General features: G+C 49.9%; 1 protein-coding gene across 1 annotated transcript in view; it reads left to right on the forward strand.

The window, feature by feature from the left end:
* The window catches only part of LOC310785640 (cell adhesion molecule CEACAM5-like), a 56946-nt gene that overhangs the window by 25528 nt on the left and 18361 nt on the right, over window positions 1-13057 (forward strand). Inside the window, exon 5 of the mRNA XM_083646785.1 lies at window positions 6574-6864. Coding sequence (XP_083502911.1) covers window positions 6574-6864 — 291 coding nt within the window. The remainder of the gene's footprint in view (window positions 1-6573; window positions 6865-13057) is intronic.

A 13057-nucleotide genomic window follows, 5' to 3' on the forward strand; every position in this document is an offset into this window, starting at 1 on the left:
ACGGATCCACGTGACTACGTCACGTCCTGTCAGCCCAGGGATAATCCTTACGCTTTCTTCCAGCCGCTGAGAAGACGTGTTTTCTAAAGTTCCGCGGTTAACTATGAGTTAGCTCTCTTACATAGCTTTAGATACTAGGCTCGTTCCGGCTGATTTGCCCACCTCAAGAGGTTTGCGTGGACGGGATAAAGCAGGCTTCGGGGACCCGACCCTGTACCCTCCACCAGCGGCGTCGGAACAAGTCATCTAAAAGCTAAAAGTATCTTCCTTAGTTAACTGTTTATTGCTACCGCCGTGTAGTTCTGCTGCTACCGCCGTATAGTGGTTATTGCTGCCGCTGTGTAGCTTTGCTTCGCTCCCCTGGCTGGGGCAGCGTTTTCGTTTGAGGGCCGAATTAGGTCCGCGCTCAAAACTGTTAAGCTAGGTTGCATACGTGCTGTTAGCTTACAGTGTAGCACTAGAGCAATAGGCTAGCCAGCCTGGTTTTTGCGGATAAGCTAGCGTGCACCCGTGTCGTTAGCGTCCGTTTGCTTGTTTTAGGCGCCGGCTATATTGTCAGAGCGCGCACGTTACTCCAGGAGTAACGTTAAATAGATAGTTAGCGAGTTGCTCAGTGCAGCTAGCTTGGACTAGCTTGTAGCACTCCAGCTATCTGGCTGCGTCCCCAGACAGGGTAACGACTACCTCTGTGTAGGGCGCGCGGTAAGCGAGAGTAGTAGCTAGAAGCCATGCTCTTCAGTTAGCTAGATAGCTAGCTTGCTACCCGTGCAGCCAGTATCTAGTGTTGTAGCACTCCAGCTTCTTACCGTCGCAGGCTATTGCTTACACGGTAACCCCGTTATTCCTGTTAGCAGAGAGAGGGGGGAACAGCTAGGTGCTGTGTTAGCTGTGAGGCTACGCTGGCCGGTTACGACCGGCACAATGAAAATGATGTGTGCACTGCCTAAGGGCATGAGCACGCTGCACAGGTGTTGCTGGGACCCACATACGGCTTGTAGTGTAGATTTTACTGGCGCCGGCCCCTAAGGGGGCACTCTGAGATTTAGCTGAGCGAGTACGCTAGCTAAAAGTTGTTTTGACTTCTCTCAGTTCTTACCCTTCTTGGCCAGCTTGCTTGTCTGCTAAGTGTTGCGTGCAAATAGCATCTACTAGATTGTAACTCCCTCTGAGGAGTTTCTTCTGAGATTGACTAGCTTCGCGGGCCGCTGGCCTCTGCCTGCAGTCACGCTTGCTTCCCCGTGTTACTCAGGGTAGAGACTCGCTGCACCGGCTTGTACGCAGGCTTGTGTTAGCGCACGCTTGTCTCTCAGTGCTTACGCTAGCTTAGCTAGTGGCTGGTTCACACCTGTTCTCGCGGGTTAACAGGTTGTGGGTATTGTTGCCCCCCCGTCGGGCTGGGCTATTGCCGCTTACGTTACCGTTGCACGCGCACGTTCGCTAGCCTCCGGGTTGCTTACTGTCTAGCCTGTGCTTCTTGTTAGCCTGCTAGCCTGCTTAAACGGTACTCCCGCTAACAGGGTGCGGCCCGCGGGAGCTTGCTATTAGTGATTAGCTTCCGGCCTTCCCTTGCTACTAGCAGGGAAAGTCAGCGAGGGGATGGGCTGTGTGTATCACTGCATTGGCCGAGTATGAACCGGCACGTTAAGTGCGTGTTCTGCCTTGAGCATAAGCACGCTGCACAGGCGCCTTGAACCCGCGGTCTTGCAGCTGCTGGGCTAGCCCAGGCCCGCAGCTAAGCTCTTGAGAGCTGACCAAGGTCCGCTCTCAAAAGAGTGTGAAAGCTAGCTTGCATACGTGCAGATAGCATTAGTACTGTTTAGCACAGAACTATAGTATGGTTGCAGATACAGTAGCTGGCGTGCACCCGTGCAGTTAGTATCTGTGTGCTAAGTACATTGGGCGCGAGCTACCTCCGCTACAATAGACGTACCGCCCCGTGCTGGCGCTACGCATCCAGCAGGGGTTACAGCTCGCCAATGTCTGGGCTCAGTGCCAGCCTTTGGCTGGTAGCTCTAAGGACAAGCCCACCGCCCTTGGTGCCCAAGGCCCGGGGTGGTTGGGAGCTCTCCATGGGTCGCACTCCCTTGTTGGGGCGCCCCCTGCAAGTGCAGGTAGCCTGGCAGGGGGCACAGCGCACCTTGGTCCATGGCCACAGCCTGGCCTCGGTTGGCAGCGCCCAGGTCAAGCCCACCAGTTGGTTCACCAAGGCTGGGCTCAGTTCCAGCCTGCGGCTTGTAGCTTTAGACCCACCGTCCTCGGTGCCCAAGGCCCGAGTTCGGTCGGGAGCTCGCCCAGGGTCTCATATCAAGGCTCGCCTTGGTCCATGGCTACGGCCTGGCCTCGGCTAGAGGCTCCTAGGACAGCCCACCATCAATGGCGCCGACGGCCCATTGCTGGTCGGGAGCTCGCCTGGGGGCCGCACTGTCGGACAAGTCCACGTGCGGCCGGTCTCGAGAAAGAACGTTACCTCCGCAGTCCCCCCAGCCTGCGAAAGTCGCATGGCAGGAGGGGGGACTGGGACGCGCTGTTCGATACAACAGCGCGTCAGTAGGCGGAGCTTGCGTAAGAAGTTCTCCCCCAGCATGCACAGCTTCTACGGAACTGACCATGCGGCGGGGGGGGCGTAGCCTACGTCCCGCCCCCCCATCAGGGTACCGGATCAAAAGGTCCCGGTGCCCAGCAATATGCTCATGACGGGTTCCGCTCCTTTGGCCACAAGAGACCATCTTGTCCAACAGGCTCGATGCCTGGGAGCATCTATGTTCCCCGTCCCCATTACGGCGCACCCTCCAGAAGGGATACGCTCTACAGTTTGCCCCGCACCCACGTTCGACGGGACCCCCGATCCGGCCGTGGAGGGGGAGGCCATGGACATACTCCACAAGGAGGTTATTCGTTCCTCGCCAGAGGGGCGATTCGCTCGGTTCCCAAGGCAGATGTGCGCTTGGGTTTTCTACCACAGGTACTTATCGTACCCAAGAAGGACGGCTCCATGCGTCCAAAATTGGACCTTCGGCATCTCAACAAGACGCTGAGGAAGTCCCGTTCCGAATGCTCTCTTCCCCGCCTATTCAACGAGTTGAGACAGGGGGATTTCTTACTTCCGGGGATCTGAAAGGTGCGTTCTTCCATGTCCACGTGGTCAGGAGACACAGGAAATACCTGAGGTTCTCCTTCCTGGTGAAGGCTTACGAGTTCTGTGTCTTGCCATTCGGCATGTCTTGAGCCCGCGAACCCTCACGGTGTGCGTGGAGACAGCCTTGGCTCCCCTCCGCGCGAGGGGGATCCGCGTCTTCCTATATCTCGACGACGTTCGCTTAGCGGCCGACTCGAGGGTCCGTGCCACGGAACATACCAAGGTGGTGACCGATCACCGGCAAACCTTAGGGTGTTTGGTGAACTGGCAGAAGAGTGGCCTCGTCCCAGCGCAGGCGGCGACCTTCCTGGGGCTCGAGCTAGACTTCCTGCGAGCCTTTCGCCAGAGCGACAGGCTCGCACGGTTTGGACAGCAAGCCAAGGACGTTAGGTCTGTGCCCTCGGTGTCAGTGCATCAGTGCACAGTGATGTTGGGCCTGATGGCCTCAGCACTGCATGTGCTCCCGCTGGGGAGGCTACACATGCTCCCGTGGTCCAAATATGGGCCCTGGCCATATGGGCGGACCCCCCTTACCTCTCGAGAAGTACTCGGTGGGGCCCTATCCCGCTCAGGATGGTGATTCGCACAGACGCCTCCCTCTGGGGAGGGGGTACGATTTGCGGGCATTTTTCGGCGAACGGCCGGTGGGAGGCTCAGGAGCTTCGCCACATAAACGTGCTAGAGCTGAAGGCGATTCACCGGGCTCTGCTTCAGGACAAGCCCACCATCAATGGCGCCGTGGGCCCATTGTTGGTTGGGAGCTCTCTTGGGGACCGCACTGCCGGACAAGTCCGCGTGCGGCCAGACTCGAAAGAGAACGTTGCCTCCGCAGTCCCCCCAGCCTGCGGAGGTAACACTTCCAGCGGCTCACACATGGGCACCATGTGCTGATTCGCTCGGATAATATGGCAGCGATCGCCCACCTGAACAAACAGGGCGGTGTGCGGTCGGGGGTGCTGAACCATAGCGGGGATTCACCTGTGGGTGTATCCCCGTCTCCTTTCAGTGTCAGCGGTCTATCTGCCGGGACGGCGGAGTTACGACCAGCCTGCTGTCTCGAGGCAATCCCCGTTATACGGAGTGGTGCCTCCACCCTCGGGTGACGGAACAGGTTTGGGCCAGGTTTGGTCGCGCCTGCGTCGATCTCTTGCATCGCGGCGCGCGACACACTGCCCACTGGTTCTCGATCCAGGAGGACAGCCCCCATTAGGTCATGATGCGCTGAAAGCGCACGTGTGGCTGAGGGAGGGGCTCTATGCGTTTCCCCCGACCCCCCTGATCCGTCAGGTGTTGGACAGGGTGAGGGAACAGCGCCTCCGGCTCGTTTTAGTCTGTTTTGGCCCAGGCAGACATGGTTTGCGGACCTGGTCTCCCTGGCGCAAGATCCGCCCTGGGCGTTGCCGGTACGGGCCGATCTCCTATCCCAGGCAGAGAGGGGGGTGTTCCACCCCTCCCCAGGCAGGTGGAAGCTAGCGGTCTGGCTCCTGAATGGGAGCAGTTGCTAGCACAGGGCTTGCCCGACAATGTGGTGCGCACTATTCAGAGTGCTAGGGCTGCTAAAAATCGACCCGCACTCAGTACGCGTACAAGTGGCGGGTTTTTCCGCGATGGTGCACAAGTAAGGGTGTGGATCCAGTGAACTGCAGCGTGCGCCCAGTTCTCTGTTTCCTTCAAAGCTTGCTTGACGCGGGCCAGTCCCCGCAGTCGCTTAAGGTGTACGTAGCCGCGATTTCGGCTTGCCACATGGGGATTGAAGGGACCCCCGTGGGGGTGTGCCCTTTGGTCTCGCGCTTCATGAAGGGGGCGTGTAAACTGCGCCTGCCGTTGCGGTGCGTTTTTCCCAAATGGGACCTGGTTACGGTGCTGGACGGGCTAACGGGTCATCCGTTTGAGCCCTTGGACTCCGCCGATTTAAAGGTTCTGTCCTTAAAGACCGCGCTGCTCATGGCCTTATCGTCAGGAAAGAGAGTCGGTGACCTGATTGCCCTCTCGGTGCAGCAGGCCTGTATGGTTTTTGGGGACGATGGGCGCAGGGTTACGTTGCGACCTAACCCGGCGTACCAGCCCAAGAATATTAATGCCAGCTATAGGTCTATGGTTATAGACTTATCAGCATTCTGTCCCCCGCCGTTCAGTTCGGGTGAGGAGAGACGTTTGCACATGCTGTGCCCCGTAAGGGTGCTCTCGGCCTATGTGGCCAGGACGCGTTCATTACGCATTACAGATCAGCTGTTGGTTTGCTTTGGGCAAAGGGCCCACGGCGGACCCCTTTCCAAGGATCGCTTATCGCACTGGATAGTGGAGGCGATCGCGTTGGCATACTCTGCCGTGGGCAAGGTTCCCCCGGAGGGTATCAAGGCGCATTCGACGCGAGGTGTTGCGACATCCTCTGCGTTGTTGCGTGGTGTGTCGGTGGAGGACATGTGTGCCGCGGCCTCATGGTCCTCTCATCACACTTTTGTCAGGTACTACAGTCTCGACGTGTCCGGTTCGCAGTTCGCGCACACGGTGCTGTCGGTGGCAAGAAAGTAGTATCATTGCCACTCTAATATGTCATTCGGTTAGGCATAAACGTTGCCATATGGCCGTGGTTCACCGGTGCCTTTCGGGTCGCCCTGTGGGTGCTCCCGGCAGCAAGGTCGGTTGAATTGAGGCACTAGTGAGAGCTTGAGTTCGAAACGAAGTAAAACGTTAGGGTTGTGCTACAACCCAGGTTTTACGAGTGAGAACGAGAGCTCTCACTACCCAGCCTTGCTGTGTCGATGCGTCACGGGGTGCGTCGGATCTCAGCGGGCTGGAAGAAATTAGAGTGATTATCCCTGGGCTGACAGGACGTGACGTAGTCACGTGGATCCGTGTGAGCCCCAGGGGGTACCACGCCACCTACGGGTGGCTGGTCGGTTTTAATGAAAAGTAATTTTGGAGCAAAATGACAGTCTTCCATAGGGCTGCGTTGCAGCGTTGTAGGCACTAGTGAGAGCTCTCGTTCTCACTCGTAAAACCTGGGTTGTAGCACAACCCTAACGTTTTGTTTTCCCCTGCAGTCACGCGCACAGTTCAGTTCAGGACACAAGATCACACAGACGGTAGCCAGCTGGTTTAGTCTGTTTGATGTTGTTGATTGTTCGCACTGTAAACATGAAAGCCAGATTATTGGCAATTCTGGCAGCAGCAGAGGTTGAAGATCCTCCCTGCAGGAGAAGAGGTAGGAGGAGTGACATTGACGAGCAGTGCGCTTTTCCTCCAAATGTTACACTTTTTTCAGCTCGAGACGCCCAGAGCGCTCCGCCAAAAAACACTAGCCGCCAAGAGCGCTTAAACCCCAGGTGCGGTCCTTGCAGTCCATTTTCCATTTTCATTGTGAACATTCTGAAAGCTTTTCTCCTCAGATGGACCAGATGGGACGAGCATTAAGTTCTGAAAGCTTTTCTCCTCAGATGGACCAGATGGGACGAGCATCCAGATGAGCCTTAATGAATTCACTACTCATATGAACTATCCAATTTACAAGAAGGGCACCAACGTCAGCTGGACCTGCGACGGCTCCAGCAGCAAGCCGCCCGCCATCATCACATGGAAGCGCGACGGGGCTGTGGTCAAGACTAAAGATGGAGTTCTGGTTCTGAACAACATCCAAAAGGCACAAAGTGGAAAATATTCTTGCGTTGTCTTGAACCCCAAGACCCTGCACACCACCGAATCTATGGGGTACTACATCAGCGTGCTGGGTGAGCTTCCCCATCACTGACACACACTCTGTATAAAGAAACATTATTGAGTAACCGATCACTTATTATTTGATTAATCATTTTGTCTATAAAATGGCAAAAATAAGGACAAATACCCATCAAAATGTCCCAGAGCCCAAAGTCATTCTTCATGTCTTCCTTAGTCTGACAGCAAAATGATTGATATTATAATGATACAAAACAGAAAAGCAGCAACTCCTGACACTTATGAAGCTGTAAACAGCACATTTTTGGTATTTTTGCTCAATGCCCTGCAGCTCGCCGGGCTGGCCCTGCAGCTCGCATACGCAGCTCGGCTGCTGCATGGCCTCACCTGCTCTATTGGCATTACTTTTTTTTGCCTAACTTTGCGTCATGATGACATCACAATGTCACAATGTCTATATGACATCATCAGTGATGCCACAATTGCTCGAATGTAAGCAAAAATGCTGCGCGGCCTCACTTGCCCTGCAGCTCGACCGCTGTGCGGGCTCACCTGCTCTTATGACATCACTGATGATGTCACAACTTTGCATCACTGATGACATCACAATTGCTCCTATGACATCACTGATAATGTCACAATTGACATCACTTCCAGTTGAGTGACATCACTTCCAGGACAAAAATAGCAGAGATTGCCCACTTGCTCCCGTTTATTTATGATGATAAGAGACTAAAACAATCGATACAATTAACCAGTTATCAAAATTCAGTCAGATCGATTTAATTTTGGTGAGTCATCTGTATCTAAAGTTCTGACATACATACAGTTATTTATGAACAGTGATAAATTGCATACAATAAAAATTTTGTTCCAAAAGACATCCGTCATCACAGAAGAACTTATTTCTTCCATTTATCAATGCTTCTGCTTGACAAAACGGTAACAATATGATTGATGGATGCCGTCCTCAGTATGAGGGAATATCATTGTTATTAAAATCTATATGTTAATTTTTAAATCAAGTTTGGCTGCGGTGTAAACCCGAAAGTCTTTTCTTTATGATTTAGGTGCATCGATTGGCCACTTTAGCTGATGACACGTCTTACGTTGTTGGTGCCGCCATCTTAAGCATTGCGGATTTTCCCGTTCAAAACTGGTATAGCACCGCCTGGTCTATACTATCTCTGGAAGAAACCCATATAAACTGGTAGCACCGCCTGGTCTCTACTATCTCTGCAAGAAACCCATATAAACTGGTATAGCACCGCCTCGTCTATAGTATCTCTGGAAGAAACCCATATAAACTGGTATAGCACCACCTCGTCTATACTATCTCTGGAAGAAACCCATATAAACTGGTATAGCACCACCTCATCTATACTATCTCTGGAAGAAACCCATATAAACTGGTATAGCACCGCCTCGTCTCTACTATCTCTGCAAGAAACCCATATAAACTGGTATAGCACCGCCTCGTCTATACTATCTCTGGAAGAAACCCATATAAACTGGTATAGCACCACCTCGTCTATACTATCTCTGGAAGAAACCCATATAAACTGGTATAGCACCTCCTCGTCTCTACTATCTCTGGAAGAAACTAGAGATGGGCCGATACCGATACTGGTATCGGTACTTGGCTCCGATACCGTACTCAAGTACTCGTATCGGTATCGGTAAAAAAAAAAAAAAAAAAAAAAAAATTTACAGTGCACCTGAACGCAACATGCAAGATACCGGCTGAATAAGTGTCCAAATGTTCATGTCATTTGTGTACTGTACTGCCACGGTGCCACCACCTCTTGCACTTAAGAACTCTGGTTAATGTATTCCCCCCAAAAGTCTACAGATCCCCCCCAGCCTATAAATCCATCTTATCTGAAGAACATAAGGGGGAAATTCCCTCCTAGTTTGCAAAATGAATTTAGGCCCTGACTGTAATACAGAAGTTGAATTTGAAGTTCAGCATTAATACATTTGTCATTTTTTGTCTTATATTTACCTTTGTGTGTTATTGAAATATAAAACTACATAATTGAGAATCGATTCTCGATTCTGGAATCGAGAATCGTTGGAATCGAGAATCGATTCTGGAATCGGATCGTGACCCCAGGAATCGGAATCGGATCGGATCGTGGCTTAGCCGGATCGGAGAACCCCTATTATTTTCATTGTGGTAATTGAACATTACAGTATCATTAAAAGTACAAGGCATGACAATGAAACGAAATTGGGGGAAAAAAGGGGGTAAAATAAGTGGTTACTCAACAAAAACAAAAAGTACTCGTATCGGTACTCGGTATCGGCGAGTACCCAAAATTAAGTACTCGTACTCGTACTCGGTCTGAAAAAAATGGTATCGGCCCATCTCTAGAAGAAACCCATATAAACTGGTATAGCACCTCCTCGTCTATACTATCTCTGGAAGAAACCAATATAAACTGGTATAGCACCGCCTCGTCTATACTATCTCTGGAAGAAACCCATATAAACTGGTATAGCACCGCCTCGTCTATAGTATCTCTGGAAGAAACCCATATAAACTGGTATAGCACCACCTCGTCTATACTATCTCTGGAAGAAACCCATATAAACTGGTATAGCACCGCCTCGTCTCTACTATCTCTGCAAGAAACCCATATAAACTGGTATAGCACCGCCTCGTCTATAGTATCTTTGGAAGAAACCCATATAAACTGGTATAGCACCTCCTCGTCTCTACTATCTCTGGAAGAAACCCATATAAACTGGTATAGCACCGCCTCGTCTCTACTATCTCTGGAAGAAACCCATATAAACTCGTATAGCACCTCCTCGTCTCTACTATCTCTGGAAGAAACCCATATAAACTGGTATAGCACCTCCTCGTCTCTACTATCTCTGGAAGAAACCCATATAAACTGGTATAGCACTGCCTCGTCTCTACTATCTCTGGAAGAAACCCATATAAACTGGTATAGCACCTCCTCGTCTCTACTATCTCTGGAAGAAACCCATATAAACTGGTATAGCACCGCCTCATCTCTACTATATCTGCAAGAAACCCATATAAACTGGTATAGCACCGCCTCGTCTCTACTATCTCTGCAAGAAACCCATATAAACTGGTATAGCACCGCCTCATCTCTACTATCTCTGCAAGAAACCCATATAAACTGGTATAGCACTGCCTCGTCTATACTATCTCTGCAAGAAACCCATATAAACTGGTATAGCACCGCCTCGTCTATAGTATCTCTGGAAGAAACCCATATAAACTGGTATAGCACCGCCTCATCTCTACTATCTCTGCAAGAAACCCATATAAACTGGTATTGCACCGCCTCGTCTATCCACCTTATTTTTGGCGGCCATTTTTGCCTGATCTAGCTGATGGGTGCTTCTTCCGGTGTGATCCTCCCAGCCTTGTTGCTGACAGCTTGACACCCGTCTGGGCGAACGGAGCAAATCACTAATCAGGTCCAGCTTGGCAAAAATCTCGTCGATAAATATCCCTTTAAGAGCGCAGTGCATTCATGGGTAATCATGGCTAATATTAGCCGCTAGTTAGTTATGTTACATGGCAGTAAAACGCCACTGAATGACCAAATTGATATAACTTTTAACCATTTCGGGCACAACCGTTTCCATACGGACCGATCAGCATTGGTTAGTTGTTTATAACGTGGTTGGCTATATTTCTAACGTTCTATCTATCTCTGCACACTGAGAATACTGGGAGGCGGGCCATAGCATCTCTGTCGATGATTTGATTCGACAGTTCTGGGCACTGGCATTGGTGTTGGCCAATCCTGGCGTGTTCCACCCCCAAATCGATTGTCTTCTGGTGCAAAGCGAGTGGCTTCTAGGACGAACAGGCTCTCTGAGCCTCGCACCACTAACGTTATTTTAGAGCAGCGCAGTAAATACAATATTCCTGGAACGCGAGTTTAACTTAACAGTTACATGTCCTCTGCATTCTACATAAAATTAAGATATTACGGGTTGTTTTATTTGGTATGTTACATACTTATTGGCCAAGTTATGTTCAATTCAGCCAGGGTACAAGGGACTGAGTGTAGGTGGCCATCTTTTCAAATCAAGTAGAATACATTAGGAAATGGCAAGCTGCAACAATGAGTCACGTTAAACCGGACCTTGTACGCACAATTATTTTTTACAGTGGGGCATTCAAAAATAAGGTGGATACTATCTCTGCAAGAAACCCATATAAACTGGTATAGCACCGCCTCATCTATACTATCTCTGCAAGAAACCCATATAAACTGGTATAGCACCTCCTCGTCTCTACTATCTCTGGAAGAAACCCATATAAACTGGTATAGCACCTCCTCGTCTCTACTATCTCTGGAAGAAACCCATATAAACTGGTATAGCACCACCTCGTCTATACTATCTCTGGAAGAAACCCATATAAACTGGTATAGCACCGCCTCGTCTCTACTATCTCTGCAAGAAACCCATATAAACTGGTATAGCACCGCCTCGTCTATAGTATCTTTGGAAGAAACCCATATAAACTGGTATAGCACCTCCTCGTCTCTACTATCTCTGGAAGAAACCCATATAAACTGGTATAGCACCGCCTCGTCTCTACTATCTCTGGAAGAAACCCATATAAACTCGTATAGCACCTCCTCGTCTCTACTATCTCTGGAAGAAACCCATATAAACTGGTATAGCACCTCCTCGTCTCTACTATCTCTGGAAGAAACCCATATAAACTGGTATAGCACTGCCTCGTCTCTACTATCTCTGGAAGAAACCCATATAAACTGGTATAGCACCTCCTCGTCTCTACTATCTCTGGAAGAAACCCATATAAACTGGTATAGCACCGCCTCATCTCTACTATATCTGCAAGAAACCCATATAAACTGGTATAGCACCGCCTCGTCTCTACTATCTCTGCAAGAAACCCATATAAACTGGTATAGCACCGCCTCATCTCTACTATCTCTGCAAGAAACCCATATAAACTGGTATAGCACTGCCTTGTCTATACTATCTCTGCAAGAAACCCATATAAACTGGTATAGCACCGCCTCGTCTATAGTATCTCTGGAAGAAACCCATATAAACTGGTATAGCACCGCCTCATCTCTACTATCTCTGCAAGAAACCCATATAAACTGGTATAGCACCGCCTCGTCTATCCACCTTATTTTTGGCGGCCATTTTTGCCTGATCTAGCTGATGGGTGCTTCTTCCGGTGTGATCCTCCCAGCCTTGTTGCTGACAGCTTGACACCCGTCTGGGCGAACGGAGCAAATCACTAATCAGGTCCAGCTTGGCAAAAATCGCGTCGATAAATATCCCTTTAAGAGCGCAGTGCATTCATGGGTAATCATGGCTAATATTAGCCGCTAGTTAGTTATGTTACATGGCAGTAAAACGCCACTGAATGACCAAATTGATATAACTTTTAACCATTTCGGGCACAACCGTTTCCATACGGACGGATCAGCATTGGTTAGTTGTTTATAACGTGGTTGGCTATATTTCTAACGTTCTATCTATCTCTGCACACTGAGAATACTGGGAGGCGGGCCATAGCATCTCTGTCGATGATTTGATTCGACAGTTCTGGGCACTGGCATTGGTGTTGGCCAATCCTGGCGTGTTCCACCCCCAAATCGATTGTCTTCTGGTGCAAAGCGAGTGGCTTCTAGGACGAACAGGCTCTCTGAGCCTCGCACCACTAACGTTATTTTAGAGCAGCGCAGTAAATACAATATTCCTGGAACGCGAGTTTAACTTAACAGTTACATGTCCTCTGCATTCTACATAAAATTAAGATATTACGGGTTGTTTTATTTGGTATGTTACATACTTATTGGCCAAGTTATGTTCAATTCAGCCAGGGTACAAGGGACTGAGTGTAGGTGGCCATCTTTTCAAATCAAGTAGAATACATTAGGAAATGGCAAGCTGCAACAATGAGTCACGTTAAACCGGACCTTGTACGCACAATTATTTTTTACAGTGGGGCATTCAAAAATAAGGTGGATACTATCTCTGCAAGAAACCCATATAAACTGGTATAGCACCGCCTCATCTATACTATCTCTGCAAGAAACCCATATAAACTGGTATAGCACCTCCTCGTCTCTACTATCTCTGGAAGAAACCCATATAAACTGGTATAGCACCTCCTCGTCTCTACTATCTCTGGAAGAAACCCATATAAACTGGTATAGCACCTCCTTGTCTCTACTATCTCTGGAAGAAACCCATATAAAC

Source organism: Poromitra crassiceps (assembly GCF_964638095.1).
Source record: "Poromitra crassiceps genome assembly, chromosome: 11".
NCBI lineage: Eukaryota > Metazoa > Chordata > Actinopteri > Beryciformes > Melamphaidae > Poromitra > Poromitra crassiceps.